Here is a 21,993-nt window from a genome sequence, read left to right on the forward strand (position 1 = left end):
TAATATCCCACCAAATTACTCCAAACCCAAAACTCCACCTTTTTTATAAACCTCCCTAATGTCACATTATACCCAGATCCAGGTTCCATCATCCCATTCTTCCTACTGTCTATTACCCTCACAACCCTGCTTCGTCCTATCAGCTGAAATCCAGTGCCTCCAAAATGTTTTCCAAAGCCCTCGCCAAACTCTGTTCCATGCTCACCACTGGCTCACAAAGGCCTGTTATTTATCTGTTTAATAAGTTCTCTTTTCGGTTTCCCAAACTCAGAGATAATGGGAGGGGCTGCGCTCTGGTCCCTGAACTTAAACCGGACTGTAGATGCCTAGAGAGGCAGCTCTACACCAGTGGCTGTGTGTGGTGGCAGGAGCCGTCGATTCCCCGTCGATCGCCTCCAGATAAAGCAGGAATGTTTGCAGTGCAGAGGAGGGCTCGGAGAGGCAGGAAGTGGCAGCAGGCTCCTGTCTCCATCCTTTAACTTTCCCCTGGCCGGGTGTGTGGAGAACGAGCTCCCTGGCCCTTCATCCATCACTTCCTCTTTGCTCCTCCTTGTGCTGGCCTTCTGAGTGCAGACCGTGGGGTCCTTGCACTGAAGGCTAGAGGAGCTTGGAAAGAGGATGGAGAGGAGGCGGTACCAGGGGGAGAGGAAGGAGGAGGCACGAGGCGTGCAAGCCGCAACCTTCCAAGCCCCAGTATCTTTTCATCACACAGAGCTGCCGGCCGTGGCCAGCACTGGAGGGCAGGACTTTACTTGACGACCCGGCCAGCCTACCCAACGATAGCACAGTGGGACCCCCTCCCTTGGGTGGATAGATGAAACTAAAGATCTTTCATGCACAGCGAGGACTTGTCACCTCCCCACCGGGTGGAGCGAGTGAGAATCGCCTGACATGTTCCTGATGCCCCCAAAAGTTGAGTCCTGTTAGCCACTGGACGCCAGATAACAACTGTTGCTCAACCTCAAGACTTTCCAAGAGTCTCCCTCTATCTGCCCAGTGGTGGCCATTTTCCATGGCAGTATGACATTTGTCAGTGGCGCAGAGGAGTTCTGCTTTAGCACATAGAGTCCTAGTCACTTGGGATGGCCATGAAGAACATTAGTCATAGCTCAAAAGAGTCAATCCAGGATCTTCAGACCTTGGTAAGGTTGAGCCTGGAAGCCAAGGTGGGCATCACGCTGGTGTATGGGGCACTCTTTGTGTGTGGGGTGCTGGGGAACACCTTAGTGATCCGTGTCATCCGGAAGATGAGGGGCCGTTGCCTCATCCAGGCCTCTGTCAGCCAACACCTCTGCAGCCTGGCCTGCTCGGATCTGCTGGTGCTGCTGGTGGGCATCCCGACCGAGCTCTACAGCATCATCTGGTGCCCTTACCCCTGGCCCAGCGGCACTGTGGGGTGCAAGGGCTTCTACGCGCTCTGGGAAGTGTCAAGCTATGCCACTATCTTCAACATCCTGGCATTCAGCTGCGAGCGTTACTTGGTGACCTGTCACCCGTTCCAGGTCAAGTTGATGTCTAGCTCGCGCACCTGGAAGTTGGTGGCACTGGTGTGGGCCCTTGCCGTGCTGGCTGCCTTGCCCACCCTCTTCACCATGGGCATGGAGGATGCCTATCTGCCTTTCAATCAGGTTGGGGACCCTCTGCGTGCCCCCCTTTGGATCTGCACCAACCTCCTGGCCCAGGAGCACCTCTTCGCCATCGCCGTCTTTGTGTCCTTCGGGCTATATATCCTGGTGCTCCTGGCCGTGGCGGTGACCTGTCGGCGGATGATGCAGGCCCTCCAGCGCAGCCGTGCCGGCTCCATCTGTGTCCGGAGTCCCACTGGCCAGGTCTTGGCCAAGTGCCGGAGGCCAGGAAAGACCTGTATCAGGAAGCAGAACGTCCTCATGCTGGGTGAGTAGGACCTCCAAGAAACCATCTTTCCTTCTTTACACTTCAAAACCACACTTTTTCCATCCACGTCATCAAGTGTGACAACTAGGGAGAGTGGGCAACCAAAGCAGAGGCACAAAGCCTAGAAGTGTGCAACGTTAGCAGCCTGCCCGGGCGCCGATATAAGAGGGTTCCCTAACAAGCATCAGAGTGCGCCATGCTGTATTCTACATGTTGAGGTGAGGGTCACGTGATGCACGGCTGAGCGGGCACGTGAGGCAGGCCTGTGAGGGCGCGTGAGGTACGGCAGTGTGCGCAAGCTAATCAGGTAGGTGAGAGCAGGCGGAGTATGGCACGGTGAAGGAGAGCAGGTAAAGTGCTCTCAGTGAGTGCAGGTGTAGCACTGTGAGAGCGTGCAATGCAGGACACTCGGAGCTGGCGAGAGAGTGCAATAGGTGCACGTGAGACTGTATGGCGAGTGCAGGGAAGGTAGAGTGGGGTAGGTGCGGGTGGAGCGGAGCAGTGGGAGCAGATGGAACGGGACAGGAAGTGAAAAAGAGAGGCGGTGAGGGCAGCCGAGTCGTGGCAGTGAGTGAGTGCAGGTGAGACGAAGAGAATGAATGTGAGGGAGAAGTAACTGCAGGTGAGGATGGGCAATATGACAAGGTGAGACGGGAAATGAGTCGAAGTTGGGGGACATTTGCGGATGGACATTAAGAACTGGGGAGACAGGGCTGTAGGAAGAGCTGAAAAGCGCAGCCAGTGCAGGTGAGGCAGGACAGTGAGGGGCAGTGACTAGTAGGGTAGTGTAAATAAGGCAGGACAGTGACAGCAGGGAGATAGTGGGGTCAGGCGAGTTAGGACAGTGACTGCAGGTGAGGCAGAACAGTGAGAGCAGTGACTGTAGTTGTGGGGTAGTGTAAATAAGACAGGGCAGTGACAGTAGGGACATTTTGGGGTCAGGCGAATCAGGACAGTGAGTGCAGGTGAGGCAGGACAGTGAGAGCAGTGACTAGTGGATCGTGTAAATAAGGCAGGGCAGTGACAGCAGGGAGATAGTGAGGTCAGGTGAGTCAGAACAGTGATTGCAGGCGAGGCAGGACAGTGAGAGCAGTGACTAGTTGTGGGGTACTGTAAGTAAGGCAGGGCAGTGACAGAAGGGAGATAGTGGGTGCAGGCGAGGCAGGACCGTGAGAGCACTGACTAGTTGTGGGTCGTGTAAGTAAATCAGGGCAGTGACAGCAGGGAGATAGTGGGGTCAGGTGAGTCAGGACAGTGAGACAGTGAATAGTTGTAGGGTAGTGTAAGTAAATCAGGGCAGTGACAGCAGGGAGATACTGGGCTCCGGTGAGAGAAGTGAGCGCAGGGAAGACAGAGTAAGTGCAGGTGAGGGAGGACAGTGAGAGCAGTGACTGTAGTTGTGGGGCAGTGTAAATAAGGTAGGGCAGTGATAGCACGGAGATAGTGAGGTCATGTGAGTCCGGACAGTGAGAACAGTGACTAGTTGTGGGGTAGTGTAAGTAAGGCAGGGCAGTGACAGCAGGGAGATAGTGAGGTCATGTGAGTCAGGACGGTGAGTGCAGGCGAGGCAGGACAGTGAGAGCAGTGACTGTAGTTGTGGGGCAGTGTAAATAAATCAGGGCAGTGACAACAGGGAGATAGTGAGTGCAGGAGAGGCGGGGCAGTGAGAGCAGTGACTGTAGTTGTGTGTGCAGTGTAAGTAAGTCAGGTCAGTGACAGCAGGGAGATAGTGAGTGCAGGAGAGGCGGGGCAGTGAGAGCAGTGACTGTAGTTGTGGGGGCAGTGTAAGTAAGTCAGGGCAGTGACAGCAGGGAGATAGTGAGTGCAGGAGAGGCGGGGCAGTGAGAGCAGTGACTGTAGTTGTGGGGGCAGTGTAAGTAAGTCAGGGCAGGGACAGCAGGGAGATAGTAAATGCAGGAGAGGCGGGGCAGTGAGAGCAGTGACTGTAGTTGTGGGGGCAGTGTAAGTAAGTCAGGGCAGTGACAGCAGGGAGATAGTGAGTGCAGGAGAGGCAGGGCAGTGAGAGCAGTGACTGTAGTTGTGGGGCAGTGTAAGTAAATCAGGGCAGTGACAGCAGGGAGATAGTGAGTGCAGGAGAGGCAGGGCAGTGACAGCAGGGAGATAGTGAGTGCAGGAGAGGCAGGGCAGTGACAGCAGGGAGATAGTGAGTGCAGGAGAGGCAGGGCAGTGACAGCAGGGAGATAGTGAGTGCAGGAGAGGCAGGGCAGTGAGAGCAGTGACTGTAGTTGTGGGGGCAGTGTAAGTGAGTCAGGGCAGTGACAGCAGGGAGATAGTGAGTGCAGGAGAGGCAGGGCAGTGAGAGCAGTGACTGTAGTTGTGGGGGCAGTGTAAGTAAATCAGGGCAGTGACAGCAGGGAGATAGTGAGTGCAGGAGAGGCAGAGCAGTGACATCAGGGACATAGTGAGTGCAGGAGAGGCAGGGCAGTGACAGCAGGGAGATAGTGAGTGCAGGAGAGGCAGGGCAGTGACAGCAGGGAGATAGTGAGTGCAGGAGAGGCAGGGCAGTGAGAGCAGTGACTGTAGTTGTGGGGGCAGTGTAAGTAAATCAGGGCAGTGACAGCAGGGAGATAGTGAGTGCAGGAGAGGCAGGGCAGTGACAGCAGGGAGATAGTGAGTGCAGGAGAGGCAGGGCAGTGACATCAGGGAGATAGTGAGTGCAGGAGAGGCAGGGCAGTGACAGCAGGGAGATAGTGAGTGCAGGAGAGGCAGGGCAGTGACAGCAGGGAGATAGTGAGTGCAGGGCACAAAGAGCTGCAGACACAACACGGCCAGTGCATGGGTATTGGTTTGAGTGGAGAGTTCCTGAGCACTGGATACTAGTGTTACTCTCAGCATTATACACTACAGATCAGTGCTTTAAATGGGCCGGTACTGTCTGGGACTGAGTACCGGCACTTTTTTATTTAGAGAGGGAGAGTACCTGCACTTCTCAAGAAAAACGTAATACTTTTGATTGGAGTAGCGGCACTTCTCAGAAACAAGCAGGCCCTCGGCTGCGGAGCACCCGCACTTCTATTTTTCCATTGCAAACACTGCTAGGGATGTACCAGAGCCCCGGGCTGGGGGGGAGTTCCTCGGCGCTGGACACTGGGGTATTGAAGACACCGGTTGTCTTCAGTATTACTATGCACTGTGCAAAGGTAAACTTACACATATGTGGAAGTTTACGTTTGTTTTGGAATTCACAAACTCCAATTTAAATTTCAGTTTACGACTGCGGAGGCTCCGCATTCGAGGAGCAGAACTCCAGGGCTGGTTGTACCTTTTTATGTGCAAAACTCTCCGCCCGGTTGCAGAGGCTCCACAGTCGTAAACTTAAATGAATTCCAAAACAAACGTAAACTTTCACAAGCGTTTAAGCTGACCTTGTGAATCAGGCTCCGAGGGTTCCTGATCACTGGACATTGAGGTATTCAAGACACGGGTTGTCTTTAGAATGACTATGCAGTGAACACTCGGGATTCCTGTTACTGGACACGGGGGCGTTCAAGACACTGGTTGACTTTGGTAATACTATGCAGTGAGCACTGGGTATCCCTGAGCACTGAACATTGAGGCATGCAAGACACTGGCTATCCTTAGTCTTACTGTGATGCTGTGAACACTGGGTATCCCTGAGCACTGAACATTGGGGTGTTTAAGACACTGGTTGTCTTCATTATTACTATGATGCAGTGAACACTGGATATCCCTGAGCACTGAACATTGGGGTGTTTAAGACACTGGTTGTCTTCATTATTACTGTGATGCAGTGAACACTGGGTATCCCTGAGCACTGAACATTGGGGTGTTTAAGACACTAGTTGTCTTCATTATTACTATGATGCAGTGAACACTGGATATACCTGATCATTAGACATTGGGGTGTTCAATGCGCTGGCTATCCTTAGTCTTACTGTGATGCAGTGAACACTGGGTATCCCTGAGCACTGAACATTGGGGTGTTTAAGACACTAGTTGTCTTCATTATTACTATGATGCAGTGAACACTGGATATACCTGATCATTAGACATTGGGGTGTTCAATGCGCTGGCTATCCTTAGTCTTACTGTGATGCAGTGAACACTGGGTATCCCTGAGCACTGAACATTGGGGTGTTTAAGACACTAGTTGTCTTCATTATTACTATGATGCAGTGAACACTGGATATACCTGATCATTAGACATTGGGGTGTTCAATGCGCTGGCTATCCTTAGTCTTACTGTGATGCAGTGAACACTGGGTATTCCTGAGCACTGAACATTGGGGTGTTTAAGACACTAGTTGTCTTCATTATTACTATGATGCAGTGAACACTGGATATACCTGATCATTAGACATTGGGGTGTTCAAGGCGCTGGCTATCCTTAGTCTTACTGTGATGCAGTGAACACTGGGTATTCCTGAGCACTGAACATTGGGGTCTTCAAGACACTGGCTGTCTTTATTATCACAGTACAAGGAACTCTTAGGTATTTCTTACCAATGAACACTTTTTGTTCATCAGCACTGACTTTACCCCTGCTCACTGCACACTAGTATTATTTAAGTACACTGGGCACAGAGAGATCGGTATTTGTGAGCTCGAGGGGCATTGGTGGGAATCGCACACTAGGAGAGGGTTATTCGTGCATGCTGAACACGGGTGATATTTCCGGGTACTAGCGCTAGGCGCATTGCTGAGCACTAGGCACTGGGGTTTTCCTACTAGGTACTTGGGATGTTGATAAAAAACTAGACACTATGCGTGTTTCTAAGCACAGGGCACTGAGATTACATCTGAGCATTTGACAGTCGGTTATTCCTCAGCACTGAGCATTAGTATTTCTGGGCACTGGTTAATGAGGAAATCGAAATGTTCCCTGAAGTCATTCTTGCACATGGAACTCGGGCCGAGCGGTATTTGTACACACTGCTCAATGGTGGTATCCGTCACTAGGAGCATCACTGGACAGTAGGCATATTCCTGACCACCACATAAAAAGTTATAGTTTTGAATCCTGTAAAATCAGAACATTCCTTTGGTCTGAGCACTGCAAGTATTTTCAGTTTTGTACACGACAATGGTAAGGTTCCTCAGAACTGGAAACTGGAGTAGAGTTATTCCTGTACACAATGAAGACTTTGTGGGCGTAGGGGTATTCGTGGTTGCTGAATTCTAGGGTGTTCCAGAGTACACCGAGGAACGTTATAATTGTCGTGTCCAGTGTTGAAAATACTTGCAGTGCTCACTTTCCTGAGTATTAAACAGTGGGGGTTTCCTCACACTGGACTCGGCGTGTCTTGGGCATTGGTCGGTGGTGATAATTCAGAGTAGTCAGCACTGGGGGGGTTCCTGAGCACTGGGCCCTGTGGGAAACCATGATCACTCCACACCTGTAGTATTGTTTACCTTTGGACACAGGCTAAGTGGCATTATTGAACACTACACACAGGGATGTTTCTGAGCACTGGACGCTAGGCACATTCTCAGCACTGGACACGGGTAACTTTGAGTACTGGTACTTGGGTATGTTTCTCGGCACCTGGGTATAGCGGAATACTGGACGCTAGGCTCATTCTCACCACTGGATACAGGTATCTTTGAGTAATAGTACATCTGTATATCTCTTAGAACTAGGAACGGGGGTATTCCTGAATACTGGACAGTGGGGCATTCTCGGCACTGGACACGGGTATCTTTGAGTACTGGTACATCGGTATATTTGTCAGCTTTCGGCACTGGGGTGTTCCTAAATACTGGACTCTGGGGCATTCTCAGAACTGGAAATGGGTATATTTCTCAGCTCTCGGCACAGGGGTATTCCTGAGCACTAGACACTAAGCACATGCACGGGTATCTTTGTGTATTAGTATCAGTATATTTCTCAGCACGGGTATCCCTGAATACTGGCCACTGGGCCATTCTCAGCACTGGACACAGGCATCTTTGACTACTGGTGCATCAATACATTTTTCAACCTACTCGGCACTTGGGTATGTCTGAGTACTGGACACTGGGCGCATTCTCAGCACCAGACTCGGGTATTTTTGACTATTAGTACATCAGTATATTTCTCAGCACTCAACACCGGGTTATTCCTGAATACTTGCCACTAGGCTCAGTCTCAGCACTGGACACGGGTATCTTTAAGTACTGGCACATCAGTATATTTCTCAGCACGTGACACAGGGGTAGTCCCGACTACCCGATGTAGCATCTTCCTGAGCGCTGGATAGTAAGGTTAAATCTGACCACTGCACAGTGGTAGCTCTGTTGATCACTGGGCACTGAGGACGTGATATTCCTGACCTCTGGATATTGTAATTGTTCCAAATGCCTCCTCCCTGGAGGTGTTCCCGTGTACTAAATACTGAAGACTGTTAGGGGGTGATTCTGACCGCGGCGGTCGGCGGTCGTCGCCCGCCGCCCGCCAAGCGGTTCCCGCCTAAAGACCGCGGCGGTCATTCTGGCTTTCCCGCGGGGCCGGTGGGCGACCGCCAGAAGAACGCCGGCCGGCCCAGCGGGAAAGCCCCGTCAACAAGGAAGCCGGCTCAGAATTGAGCCGGCGGAGTTGAAGGGGTGCGACGGGTGCAGTGGCACCCGTCGCGATTTTCACTGTCTGCAAAGCAGACAGTGAAAATCTTTGTGGGGCCCCCAGGGGCCCCTCGACACCCCATACCACCATCCTGTTCCTGGCGGGCGAACCGCCAGGAACAGGATGGCGGTATGGGGTGTCAGAATCCCCATGGCGGCGCAGCAAGCTGCACCGCCATGGCGGATTCCCATGGGCAGCGGAAAGTCGGCGGTACACCGCCGGCTTTCCACTTCTGGCCGCGGCTGTACCGCCGCAGTCAGAATGCCCGGCGGAGCACCGCCAGCCTGTTGGCGGTGCTACCGCCAACCTCCGCCCTGGCGGTAATTACCGCCAGGGTCAGAATGACCCCCTTAGTGTCCTAAGAACTGGAAACTGGAGGAAGGGTATTCCTGAGAAATGAAAACTGGGTTGTTGCAGCGTATCAGACCTTTATCTGTTGCAGTGCTCTAGCTACTAAGGTACGCCTTTGTATTGGACACAGGTACACATCGGGGTACCCCAGTGCACAGTGGAGTATTTGGCTGCATTGGGCACTGGGATGTTCCCGTACATTGAACACTGCGGTATTCCTGTACATTTGACAGTGCGGTATCCCACTGCAGTTGACAGTGAGGTATTCTGCTTCATTGAGCACTGCGGTATTCCTGTACATTGGACAGTGGGGTAATCTGCTGCAGTGGACAGTGAGGTATTCCGCTGCATTGGGGTATTCCTGTACACTGAACAGTGCAGTATTATGCTGCATTGGACTGTTAAGTATTCCGATGCATTAGGCATTGGGGTATTCCTGTACATTGGACAGTGGGGTATTCTGCTGCATTGGACAGTGACGTATTCTGCTGTATTGGGCATTGAGGGATTCCTGTACATTGGACAGTAAGGTATTCTGCTGCATTGAACACTGCAGTATTACTGTACATTGGTCAGTGGAGTATTCTGCTACATTGGACATTGAAGTATTCTGCTGCATTGGGCACTGGGGTATTCCTGTACATTGGACAGTGGAGTATTCCGCTGCATTGGAGAGTGAGGTATTCCGCTACATTAGACACTGGGGTAATTCTGTACATTGGACACTGGGGTATGGTGCTGCAGTGGGGTATTCTGCTGCACTGAGGTATTTATGTGCACTGGACAGTGGGGTATTGTGCTGCATTGAGCTGTTGCATTGCACACTGAGGTATTACTCTATATTGGACGGTGAGGTATTCTGCTACATTGGTCAGTGAGGTATTACTGCTGCATTGAGCACTGAGATGTTCTGCTGCACTGGACAGTGCGGTATTCCTGCACACTGGACAGTGGGGTATTGTGCTGCATTGATAAATGAGATATTACTGAGATGTTCTGCTGCACCGGACAGAGGTATTCTTGATACACTGATTATATTGCAGAGCACTAGACAATTTGCAAGTGGACACTCGGGGTGATCGCAAGTAATGTACTTGAACTATTCCCGAGTCCTGGCACTGGATTTAATTCTAGACATTGGGAACTGGAGTTTTTACTTGATCACTTGACTGAGGACTGTATACAGGAGGGGTATTTTTTGGCAATGAACACTGTAGGGATTTCTCATGATATTTCTGACGACTGGGCACAGTGGGTGGTATATTTCTAAGCAGTGGAAGGGGAGGAAGAGGGGTCCTGTGAACAGAACGGGGGGACCCCATCACTGAGGACATTTCTGAGCACTGGATACGGAGGGGGACTAGCACTTGGGGTGTTCCTGAGCACTGAGATGTTTTTGAGCACTTGGCACTAGTGACATTTGCAGACAATGGACTCGGGTGGTATTCCTGAACACAGGGCACTCCTAACCTTCCTGAGCATTAGGCAGTGAGGGTGTTTTTGAGCACTAGACAAGAGTCTTGTCCTGTAGATTGGAGCAGGTACATCCCTGAGCACTGGACAGTAGGGGAATTCTGGCCCCCATGGTCTGCGTTAAGTACTGCTTCCATGCAAACTGATAGATAAAAGCCTATAGCACCCATCAGCCCTACATAGCTTTACCTCTTCCATCACTTGTTAGTCTATGCATGTCAGCCCAGCGTAGGTCCCATGATGGCTTGCCTAGGTTTCCGACCTAGACCATCTCTGGTGTGCACGTCCTCATAGCTTCGCGACTGATGGTGGGACTGGGATGGTTGGTACTTGCTTTCATAAGTCTTTAATGTTGTTTAGAACACTGTTCTTTGTCTTATGCCCTTCACTCTATCCTTCTATTTCCCAGGCTGCATCGTTGGTGCACTGGCTGTGTGCTGGGTCCCCTTCCAGGCCCGACGTCTAATGATGGTGCTGCGCTCCAAGAACCAATGGACAGAGGACTACTACCGCTCCTACATCACGCTCCAGCCAATCACCAACTCGTTCTACTACCTGAGCTCCAGCATCAACCCTCTGCTTTACAACCTGACCTCCCTGCAGTTCCGCAGGGCCTTCAGACACCACCTCAACCCTTGTGCCAGCCCACAGTGGAAGCAGAGCTCGCCAAACAGCTCCCTCAGGCACCAGGAATCCCTGGACCTGCACAGCCTTGAGCGCCCCTCCCGTAGAGGAAATCTGTGACACGTAGACAGTCAAAGCCTTGATATAACTGCATCATTTCAATGCACACTACAGTTCAAATGTCAATGTGAAAATATTCAATGACCATTGTACAACGTAAGAACATCTGGCTTTGAATCCCAATGTGTAATTAGGCATTCCATTTATAATTGCAACACGGTACCACTGTATGCTATGCAAAGCCAAATCTAATATTTGCGACACACCAGTGAATCTAGCAACTTAGGGTAAGGAGTCGTCTGAAGATACAATACTAACGACTCCCTCTTCCCATTGATATGTTGATGAATCAGTGGAAGTAACGAGGAAACTGGTTCATAGATTGACTGAATGTGAAGTAAGTCTGATTGCTAAATATTCCTATAATATTTATTCCGCTTGGATAACACCTACAGCCAATGAAGATGATTTTTAGTAACAAGTACTGAAATAACTTACAATATCTCTCACTGTATAACTTTCATAGATCCCGCAGATGACCGCCTCACCCATGAAGTGGGCTGAAGCATGCCAATAGCAGACTGTTATCTATTATTGTACACATGTAAAGTCCACAGAGACTCTACTGGCCACTGAACTGGTGTGATAGACCACATCTGTCACGTTTTGTTTTTGCTAAAAGGTCATTAATTACTATGGTAATATTCTACTGTAATGTTCATTGGTCGCTAATATCTGTGCACAGCCCTATACCATGGGTCGTTTTTTTTATAAAGTTACACTTTATAAAACACAAGACTGTATGAAATAAAGATTGATTTTTTTAATTAAATGTTTCCGTGGGTCTGTAAGAGACAAACAATATGAAAAATGAAACCATCAAGTTCTATTGAGAAACAATGACAACAAAACTTTGACACTATGGATTCATTAGTGGTAAGTGTGTTTATTCTGCTCTCCTCTCACTTTGCAAATTATTACTAGGGGTATCACCAAGAACACTGTGGTGACAAATCACGTGTTCACCGCAGGTCTTAAGAAGTGGCCTCTAATGGTGCTCGCCTTCGTGTTAAGCGTGGCTGTTTCCTACAGGACCCTAGTGGCAATGCTTTGGGAATAGCTGCACAAGCAGGTTTCGATGTGTATCACAACTGGCACTGACCCAAACTTGGATGCATAGTAACATGTAGATAAGTGTAGTTTAACTGCCATGTTCGTAGACAGCGAGATTTTTTTTGCAAAGGTTCACAACTGTATTAAGTTGGCTATTGTCACAGGGGAAGAAGGCTTGGTTTTGGGATACAACAAAAAGGTTTTACAATTGCAGTAGAAAGGTATGCACGTCGTCCTTGTGCACGGGCCATTATAATTTTCTCTGTATCATTACAATTTTCATATATGTACCACCAAAATAAATGAATAATTACAGTATTGGATGCCAGGGATAAACATTCTTCCTCCTTTTCAATTGCCTCCTTTTCAGTAGACTCCTTATATACGTGGAGGCCATTAAAATTGAGCAAGAGGGATTAACCAGGATCAATTAACTGTGGATAATGGCTTAGACTTTCACAGTCTGGCCAAAGAGAATACTACATAAAATAAGATGACTTGTTATGCTACATTAATAGACTGGTCCATGACATGTCCTGGTCTGGATCCAGAATTATTTTGGAGTAAGATACAGAATTGCAGGGCTTCAACCGCTATTGTATCCGAAATTCAGCAGTAAGAGTCTGACTTAGTGTTTGGAGGACAGGTGCTATTACAAGTGCCATATAATAGAATCCACTTGTAATAAAACAGACTGGACACCCATTGTGTTTGTGATGGAGTAGCCAGTCTACCAAACTCTGAATCAGGCTCTTGGGGCCAGCTGTAATATGACTGTGTCACAACATGCAGCCAGTATCTTGTGACTAGTGTGGTAATTTCCAAGCCAATCTATGCTCCAATAGGTCACTTTGCAAACTACAGATTCCTGGTGGGTCCCAATCCAACATATCTCATGAATTTAAGGAGGTAGGTCGCAAATTGCGACCCATTAGGAATTGCAGACATCATCGGGATGGTGGTCTGCTGAGGTCAGCAGACCACCATGTCTGTGATTGGTTTCAAATAAAGCATTTTTTAATGCAATTTGTTTTCCTTAAAGGCAAACAGGAAACATTTAAAACAAGCATTGGCAAAGCCAATAGGCCTCGCCTATACAAGAGATATTGACTTTGGCAATGTGTTTTGCCATGTTGTACACCAACGTGCCTGCTGCTCAGCATGGCTAAAAGTTAGTGGTGTGGAGTCACAGGGTGGAGTGGGGGAGTAGAGTGTCATAGAGTGGATTTATTTGAGTGTCGTGGAGTAGGAGGAGTAGAGTGTTGTAGAGTTGAGTAGAGGGGAGTAGGGTTCAGTGGCAGAGCGTGTCATAGAGTAGAGCGGGGTGGAATAAGGTGGAGTGGATTGAATTGGGGTAGAGTACGGTTAATTGAGTTGGGCGGATTGGTTTGGGGTGGACTGGATGGGAGTGGGGTGGATTGGATTGGAGTGGGATGGGGTGCACTGAAATTGGGTGGGGTGGATGGGATTGGAATGGAATGGACTGGGGTGGATTAAATTGGACTGGGGTGGGTGGTTTGGACTGGAGTGATGGGGTGGGATGATTGGGATGGGGTGGATTGGAGTGAAGTGGGTGGATAAGATTTGACTGGAGTGGGGTAAATCAGAATGGACTCGAAAGGGGTGGGGTGGATTGGAATGGGGCAGATTGGATTGGAGGGGTGGATTGGAGTGAGGTGGGGTGGATTGGATTGGGGTGGGCTGGATGGATTGGAGTGTGGTGGACTGAACTGGGATGTGGTGGGTTGGGATAGAGTGTGTGGAATTGAGTAGAGTGTGGTGGATTGAAGTGAGTGGGATAGATTGAAGCAGAGTGTGGTGGATTGGAGTAGGGTGGGGTGGATTGAAATGTGGTTGGGTGAATTGGATTGAGGTGTGGTGGGCTGCAGTGGGATGGATTGGGTTGGAGTGGGGTGAGGTGGGTTGGATTGGGGTGGGGTGTGTTGGACTGGATTGCATTGGGGTGGATTGTAGTGAGGTGGATTGCATGGAGGTGGGGTGGATTGGAGTGCAGTAGGGTGGAGTGGATGGATTGGATTGAGTGGAGTGGAGTGGAGTGGACTGAACTGGGATGGGTTGGGCGGGTTTGATTGGGCTGAGGTGGATTGGGGTGGGCTGGACTGGAGTAGATTTGATTGGAGTGGGGTAGGCTAATTGGATTGGATTGGACTGCGGTGGATGGAAATGGGGTGGGGGAGTGGATTGGGGTAGAGTGGGGTGGATTGGAGTGGAGTGAGGTGGATTGGAGTGGATTGAAATGGGATGGGGTGGGTTAGGGTGAAGTGGATTGGAGTGGGGTGGATTGGATTGGGGTAGGTTGGATTGGGGTGGGGTGAAATGAATTGGGCTGGGGTGGATTGCACTGAGGTGTGGTGGATTGGATTGGCGTGGGGTGAACTGGACTGCAGTGGGCTTACTGCAGTGGGGTGGAGTTGGGTGGATCGGATTGGAATGGCTGGATTGTAGTGGGGTGGAATAGACTGTGTGGGGTGGATTGATTGGAGAGGGGTGTACTGGATCAAAGTGGGGTAGATTAAGGTGGTTTGGAGCGTTGTAGATTGGACTGGATTAGGGTGGATTAATGTGGTCTGGATTGGACTGGAGTGGGTGGATTAAAGTGGATTGGATTGGAATGGGGTGGATTGGATTGGAGTGAGGTGAGGTGGACTGGGCAGCAGTGGACTTGATTAGAGTGGGGTAAATTGGACTGGATTGGAGTGAGTGGGTTGGATTGGAGTAGGGTGGGTTGGATTGGAGTGGGGTGGATGTATTGGAGTGGGGTGGATTGGACTGGAGTAGGGTGGATTGGATTGGAGTGGGGTGGAATGGACTGGAGTGGATTGGGGTGGGGTGGATTGGATTTGGGTGACATATATTGTATTGTAGTGAGGTAGATTGGACTAGGCTAGATTGGGGTGGATTTGATTGGTTTGAGGTGGATTGGATTGGTGTGGTCCGGATTGTGGTGGATTGGAGTGGGGTGAATTGGGATGGAGTGGGTTGGATTGGGGTGAGGTGAGGTGGACTGGATTGGTGTGGGGCAGATTTTTTGGATTGGAATGGGTTGTTTGGGATTGTAGTGGGGCAGGTTGTTTGGATTAATGTGGAGCAGATTGGAGTGGGACAGACTGAAATGGATTTGAGTGAGGTTGGTTGTTTTGGATTGAAGTGGGGCAGATAGTTTTGGATTGGAGTAGGGCAGATTGGAGTGGGGCAGACTGTTGTGGATTGGAGTGGGGTAGATTGTTTTGGATTGGGGCATATTGGTGGTGGCAGATTGTATTAGGGTGGGGTGGATTGGGTTGGATTGGAGTGGGGTGGAATGGACTGGAGTGGATTGGGGTGGGTGGATTGGATTTGGGTGAGATACAGTGGACTGGAGTCGGGTAGATTGGACAGGGCTAGATTGGGGTGGGTTAGATTGGTTTGAGGTTTATTGGATTGGTGTGGTCTGGATTGTGGTGGATTGGAGTGGGGTGAATTGGGATGGAGTGGGTTGGATTGGGGTGAGGTGAGGTGAGGTGGACTAGATTTGAGTGGGGCAGATGTCTTTGGATTGGAATGGGTTGTTTGGGATTGTAGTGGGGCAGGTTGTTTGGATTAAAGTGGGGTAGATTGTAGTGGGGAGGACTGAAATGGATTTGAGTGAGGTTGGTTGTTTTGGATTGAAGTGGGGCAGATAGTTGTGTACTGGGGTAGATTGGAGTTGGGCAGAATGTTTTGGATTAGACTGGGGCAGATTGTTTTGGATTGGAGTGGGGCAAATTGGAGTGGGGCAGATTAGGTTGGGTTAGGTTGGGAGGATTGAGGTGGGATGGGTTGGAATGGATTGGATTGGGGTAAGTGGTTTGGATTGGGGTGTGGTGGATTGGTGTGGGGTAAAGTGGGGTGGATTAGGGTGGACTGTAGTGGGGTGGATTGCAGTGTGGTAGATTGGGGTGTACTGCACAATTATATGTTAAAGCATCATTTCAGAGATTACGCATAATAAAGAAACAATGTCACTTTGCAATATTTGGAACACGTTAATTGTTATTTTTTAAGAAGAGAGCTCACAAGAAAAAACAAAAGAAAACATGAGTGGAAAGTGAGAAAAGACAACTTGGCAAGATAAAGGAAAGCTAGCTTTAAAAAATAAAACTTTGCAATTTTGTTTGTCCTGCTGGGCATGTTTTTGCCAGTCACAAGCCTTCTGTTTACAGGGCACTAGAAGTTAAAAAGAACAAAAAAGTACCTCAATCACGTCGGGAGCAGCAGACAGGCACTAATTAAGTTGAATCAATCATTGCTTAGTCCCTGCTCCACACAGAGGAACGGAAATTATGCCAGGCCTGTCTTTACAAATTGCAAGGCGGTAAAGAAGAGTGCCATGCAAACCAACAAATGGTGAGTGACAGGTGGGCTCCAAGTCTTTTATTGTACTCAACAGAGTCTTGCAAGCGAGATTCATGCGCTACTGCATGCACTGGCAGGCTTGACCCTAAAAACGAAAATGGTAAGTTTAATTTCATAAAAGTAGGCAGTGGGGCCACAACCTACTCTTAAAATTGTATTTTTTTCACCATTCCTAAAGGGGAAGGGACCCCAATGCCTTTCTGTTTGCTAATGGCTTTCCACCTCCTTTGAAGAGGTGCAATTTGGTATTTGGAAGAGACACTCTAAATACACCTCTTCCAAATACTGAATCGATATTTGGTTGCAATCCCAAATTGCAATTGAGTAAAATAGTCACAGTTTGTGGCTTGCTAATAAGAAAAGGCATTTTTGTGATCGCAAACGGCCCTATTCTGCGAATCAAGCCTTTTGCGACCACAAAAAATGCTTCATACATCTGGCTCTAAGTCTCTTATGCTTGGGCTCAAGTTAAGATGAGCAGTTAGATTCAGTGCTTAATTTGTAAATAAAAAGGTGCCGTTGCCCAAAGCCCTCCTCTTAAACATGTGGCTGCTGCAAATAAATGTGGGAACGCGTAATACTGAGGCAGCGTAATCCTGAAGCCACCTCTGGCCTCTTCAGTCCATATAAAGCCACTCCCTGCCCCTTCAGCTCACTTTAGCAGCTTCCTACTTTCTCCCTTTGTGGCGCTTTTTAGTTCTCCCCTTCTTCCGTCTTTCCCATATGTGTCTTTTCCTTGCAGCAAATGTTCGAGGCAGAAGAATAAGCCCCGGCCCTCAAAAATAAGTGCCGGTGCTCAGCACCGGAAACAACAAGCACAAATTAAGCACTGGTTAGATTACTATTTTATTCCAAATTCCCACTAGAAAAACATTCACAAAAGTATTCATTTATCTCTATTTTCCCATGCCATATACTATGCAGATGTATCTGAAACTACTAGCAGTGTCCCTCTCATGTTTCAATAAAAAGTTACTTCAGGTACTTATGTATATAGACAACTTGCTTCTGCTAGATCTCACTTGATTGAATTACAAGGTAAGGTGCACAACATGAAGGTAAATTTAACTACAACCAAAGTAATGTGTTCTTTGTTCTGTCAATGTAGCAGCCTTGCTACCCGTTTCCATTGAAGGCTATGATGTATTCCTTTAGAAAATGTCTAATAACATAGGCCCAGAGGTACAAAAATCAGGAATTGTGATTTCCAAGTTGTGGTTCTTACTGAATCGCAATTAGGTAATCACAATTCCTTATGTAGGAAACCTTGAAACATTTAAATGACGATCCCTAGAGGGTCACAAATCGACCTACCTCATGAATAATAATGAGGTAGGTCACAGTTTGACTCATAAGGGATGGTGGCCTGCTGGGGTCAGCAGACCATCACATCTGCGTTTGCTTTTTTTTTAATGCAGCCAGTTTTCCTTAAAAAAATGGGATGGGGGCGTGTCCAAGATGGCAGCGTGAGCAGACACGTCTTTGCGAGCTCCGCCGCCCGAGCCCTTTCAGCAGCCTGGCGACCCTGGATCCCCGCTAATCCAGGCCCCCCTGAGCAGAGGGGAGCGTAGGGAAGGTGCGGGTGCCCGAAAGAGGGACCGGGCAGGTGCTCGAAGGCACAGGAAGACCACGGCGCGGGGGCCTCTCGGGCCTGGGGTGCGCTCGCTATCGGTGGGCACAGAAGCTGGTGGTACCGGCCGCGTGGAGTGGCCCAGCAGTCGGCAGCGGACCGAGGAGCCCGGCCGGATCACTGGAGTGCGAGACCGAGCGGCTGGCTGGAGGAGGTATGGGCCTGGGGACCACGATCCCGGGTGTGCCCCGAGGGTTTTGGCCTCCTGAGGCCGGGGCAACCGTTTGGCGTCCGGGAGCCGGCAGAGGGGACCCCAGTGAGAAGCGGGGGCGGCAGTGAGGTGTGGCCGGTTCGCCCCTGGACCCTGGGGTGGGAGGGCCCCACGGTGTGCTGGGACTCACGGGGGCCCTCGGATCGGCGGGACAGTCGGCCCGCGTGGGTCTGCCTGGGGCGAGCCTGGCCACATGCTGCCTGGTGAGACTGGGCCCTGGAGGAGCCGAATAGCAGTGGGTGCCCGCAGTTTTGGTCCTAGTGGAGGGGGGCAAGGAGTGAGTGATCTCATCATCCTGGAGCGTATGCGGCTAGCGAGAGAAGGCTGCCAGTGAGTGGTGAGGCGTTCATGAGACCTGAGCAGAAGAACGGCGAGGTGGACAGTGATTGAAACCGGATTTGTCGCTGAGTTGGCGGAGGAGTGGACTTCTGATGGTCTCCTCTAAACCTAAAAGGGATCAGTCAGTGAGGGAGATGTTGACCAGATCCCATCCGGCGCAGAACAGGCCGGCTGAGGGGCCTGCTTTGATGAAAGGACCTGAAGACCGAGGTGAGGCGGAGGATGGTTGCGGGCCCCAGTCACAAAGGGTTTCTCACCTCCTTGTTCGACTCGCTTAGGAGTGACCTGCAGGAGCTTCGGAGGGATATCTCCCAGGAGATCCGCACGGACGTCACGTCACTAGGAGAACGAGTGGCAAATGTTGAGGACAGTAAGATCTCTCGAGGGAAAGAAGTGGAACAAATGCAGCAGGAGGTCATACGTCTTCGTGAGCAACAGGACCTCCTGCAGATCGCAGTAGAGGACTTAGAGAGGGAGGACAGTGGAGATTTCGTCACCACACTGTTCCGCTCCATTTTGGGCTCAGATGATGCGCAAGAGATCGCCCTGGATCGGGTTCACCGAGCGAGCCGACCAGGGGGGACCGGGGATCGCCCTCCTGACATTCTAGCGTGTGTCCATAACTATGTAATTAAGGAAAGCATCCTGCAGAGAACGCAAAATCTTTCTCAGGTCCAGTTCCGGGGGCACGCGCTCCAGCTGTTTCAGGACCTCTCGCTGAGGACTTTGCAGAGGCGACAGGAGTTTGAGCCCATTACAGAGCACCTACGGGCGAATTCTACATCTTATTCTTGGGGCCACCCCTTTCGCCTTGTGTTCCGTTGGGAGGACCAGCTGCGTCAGGTGAAATCAGTGGCAGAGGTGCACAAGATTCTGCACATGGAGGAGACGGAGCATGGTGTTGTCCTGTACGAAGGTGCCGCTGCCGAGGGCTGCCAAAGTTGGCGACGGAAGGAGAGGAAGAGAAAACAACTGCGACCTTCCACGATAGAGCAAGCGCTGGAGAGACAATCTGTACTCAGCAGTTTGGCCGCTGGGACCAGTGCATAAGCAGAGGGCATCCGGGTACCGCTACAATGGTCTGGGGTCACTACAGAATAGGCTTTGAGACTACTTGAGAGGGGCTCAGGTGGTGGAGTCGCTGGATTCCAAGTGACGATATCGTGAGGTTCTGCTGCCCCTGTCAGGACTCTGGCCTCTTTTGGGATGTGTGTAAGAGGACTTCAATGTTTTATGCACCTGTGGTGCGCTGTGGTTATGTGTTGGTGTGTTTCCCCCACAATTTACATGTGCTCTGCTATTGCTCGCTGTCACTATATGTGGGAGCTGCCCCAGTGCCGCACATGTCTCCTGCCCCTGGATTGGGGTCCCTGCCTACATTGCGCGACCTGTTTAGCTCCAGATGTCCCTTAAATGTCTAAGCCTGAATGTCCGGGGGCTCAACAGTCCAACTAAGAGGCTGAGGATCCTATACGGCCTTGAAAGATCTGGGAGCCATGTCTGTCTTTTGCAGGAGACGCACTTATTGCCAAAGGATACATATCGAATGCGCTCAAAGTGGTTTTCCAGGCAGTTTTGGTCCTCAGCTCCCACAAAGCTGGCTGGGGTGGCGATACTTCTGTCGAGGGCCTTCCCTGGGGAGGTAGTCACCAGGATACATGAGATAAAGGGTAGGTTCCTGGCCATTAGGGTGCAAGTTGGGGCATTTTTCTTTACTATTGCCACATTGTATGCTCCTAACGCGCAGCAAGAAATTTTTTTGAGGCAAGCCATCTCCCCCATGCTCACTACACCGGACAGGGCTATACTGGTGGGGGGAGACTTCAACTTGGTCATGGACAATGAGTTGGATAGGTCTGGGCATCAATTTGGGCAGACCAGGGCACTGACTTTAGCGGGGCGACAGTGGTTGGCTGACTGTGACCTGGGGGACGTCTGGAGGAAGGCACATCCGACGCTCAGGGATTATACATTTTATTCGGCTTCATCCAAGACGTACACCCGTATAGATTTATTTTGGGCCTCCTCAGAGTTCACCTCCCGAATTAGGGAGACCACAATCAAGCCTCGGGCTCTGACGGATCATGCCCCTATTACGTTGGTGGCCTGTCTTGACGTGGGACGAGTGGGGACCCCGAGCTGGCGATCTAGGGATACCATACTGCATAGTCGGGTGGCGGAGGAGACGCTGCGGCACGTGATCATGGACTACCTTAGATTCAATGATGATGAAAGAACCAGTTTGGAGACTTTGTGGGAGGCACTGAAAGCAGTAATCCGCGGAGAGATGTTGTCGCTCTCGGCCGAAGACAATAAAGTGTGGAGAGAGCAGAGGGTGGTGTTAGAGCAAAAAGTGGCACCGCTAGAATGCTCCCATAAGCATACCGGCGCACCTAGAGTGTGGAGGGAGTTGGAGAAGGCGCGTCAGCAGTTAAAGCGGCTGGACTGGGATAGGGCAGAGTATGCAATAGTTCGGCTTAAACATAAATATTATGGGGAACCAACAGATGTGGGAAACTCCTTGCACATCAGTTGAGGGCGCAGCGCTCAGCCACGGCTACAAAGATGGTGCGCTCCCCTTCTAAGGGGGAGGTACGAATGGACGATCAAATGGCTGAGGTGTTTGCTGAGTATTATAGGGAGCTATATGCTGTGGATACAGGGAATAAAGTGGACCCGCCGCCTTTCTAGCGGATAGTAATATTACGCCGCTCTGTGAGTGCGATGCGTCCTCTTTAGACCAGCCCATTAAAGTGGAGGGGGTTATCTCAGCGATTTCGCGTCTAAAGGTTGGGAAATCCCCCAATTGCTTCATGGCACTTTTTTATAAAACGTTTTGCCCTGAGCTGGTTCCGCTCCTGGCGCGACTCTTTAAGTCCTTCCTGGTGTCCGGGGCTCTCACGCCTAGCATGTTGGAGGCCACCATTGCGGTCATTCACAAGCCGGGGAAGTACCCGGACGAATGTGGTTCATATCGGCCCATTTCGCTTTTGAATATAGATGCCAAGTTGTTTACCGACATATTGGTTCAGTGCCTTAATCCCTACATGCCTGGCCTTATAGAGCCGGATCAGGCGGGCTTTATACCTCATCGACAGTGCGGGGACAATACAAAACGGCTTCTACATTTAATTGATAAAACTAGCAGATCTCGTAGAGAGGCGCTCCTCCTCTCCATTGACGCGGAGAAGGCGTTCGATAGGTTTGATAGGTATTAGAGCGTTTTGGGCTAGGTCCAGTGTTTAGGTCCTGGATCAAATGCATTTATCGTGCACCTAAGGCCGCTGTCCATGTCAATGGGACTTTGTCCTTGCCGTTTCCGAT

The 21,993-nt window shown here is 50.3% G+C and overlaps 1 protein-coding gene and 1 non-coding gene across 2 annotated transcripts; one reads left to right on the forward strand and one right to left on the reverse strand.

Annotated features, from left to right (window-relative positions):
• The first annotated feature begins 642 nt into the window (after positions 1-642).
• Positions 643-11,763, forward strand: LOC138301873 (G-protein coupled receptor 39-like). The gene is made up of 2 exons (XM_069242360.1): positions 643-1,893; positions 10,707-11,763. The coding sequence occupies exons 1-2, from the start codon at positions 1,083-1,085 to the stop codon at positions 11,039-11,041; spliced, it is 1,146 nt and encodes a 381-aa protein (XP_069098461.1). The 5' UTR covers positions 643-1,082; the 3' UTR covers positions 11,042-11,763.
• Positions 11,764-12,287: 524 nt separating this feature from the next.
• Positions 12,288-12,396, reverse strand: LOC138302261 (U6 spliceosomal RNA). The gene has a single exon (XR_011205353.1). It is a non-coding gene; the product is annotated as a U6 spliceosomal RNA (small nuclear RNA).
• Positions 12,397-21,993: the final 9,597 nt, after the last annotated feature.

This window comes from Pleurodeles waltl, chromosome 6 (assembly GCF_031143425.1).
Source record: "Pleurodeles waltl isolate 20211129_DDA chromosome 6, aPleWal1.hap1.20221129, whole genome shotgun sequence".
In the NCBI taxonomy this organism is placed as follows: domain Eukaryota; kingdom Metazoa; phylum Chordata; class Amphibia; order Caudata; family Salamandridae; genus Pleurodeles; species Pleurodeles waltl.

Coding starts and splice junctions, on each gene's coding strand:
- LOC138301873 (XM_069242360.1), top strand. CDS start 1,083: ATGGCCATGAAGAACATTAGTCATAGCTCAAAAGAGTCAATCCAGGAT. Junction 1,894..10,706: donor GCAGAACGTCCTCATGCTGG/GTGAGTAGGACC, acceptor TCTATTTCCCAG/GCTGCATCGTTGGTGCACTG.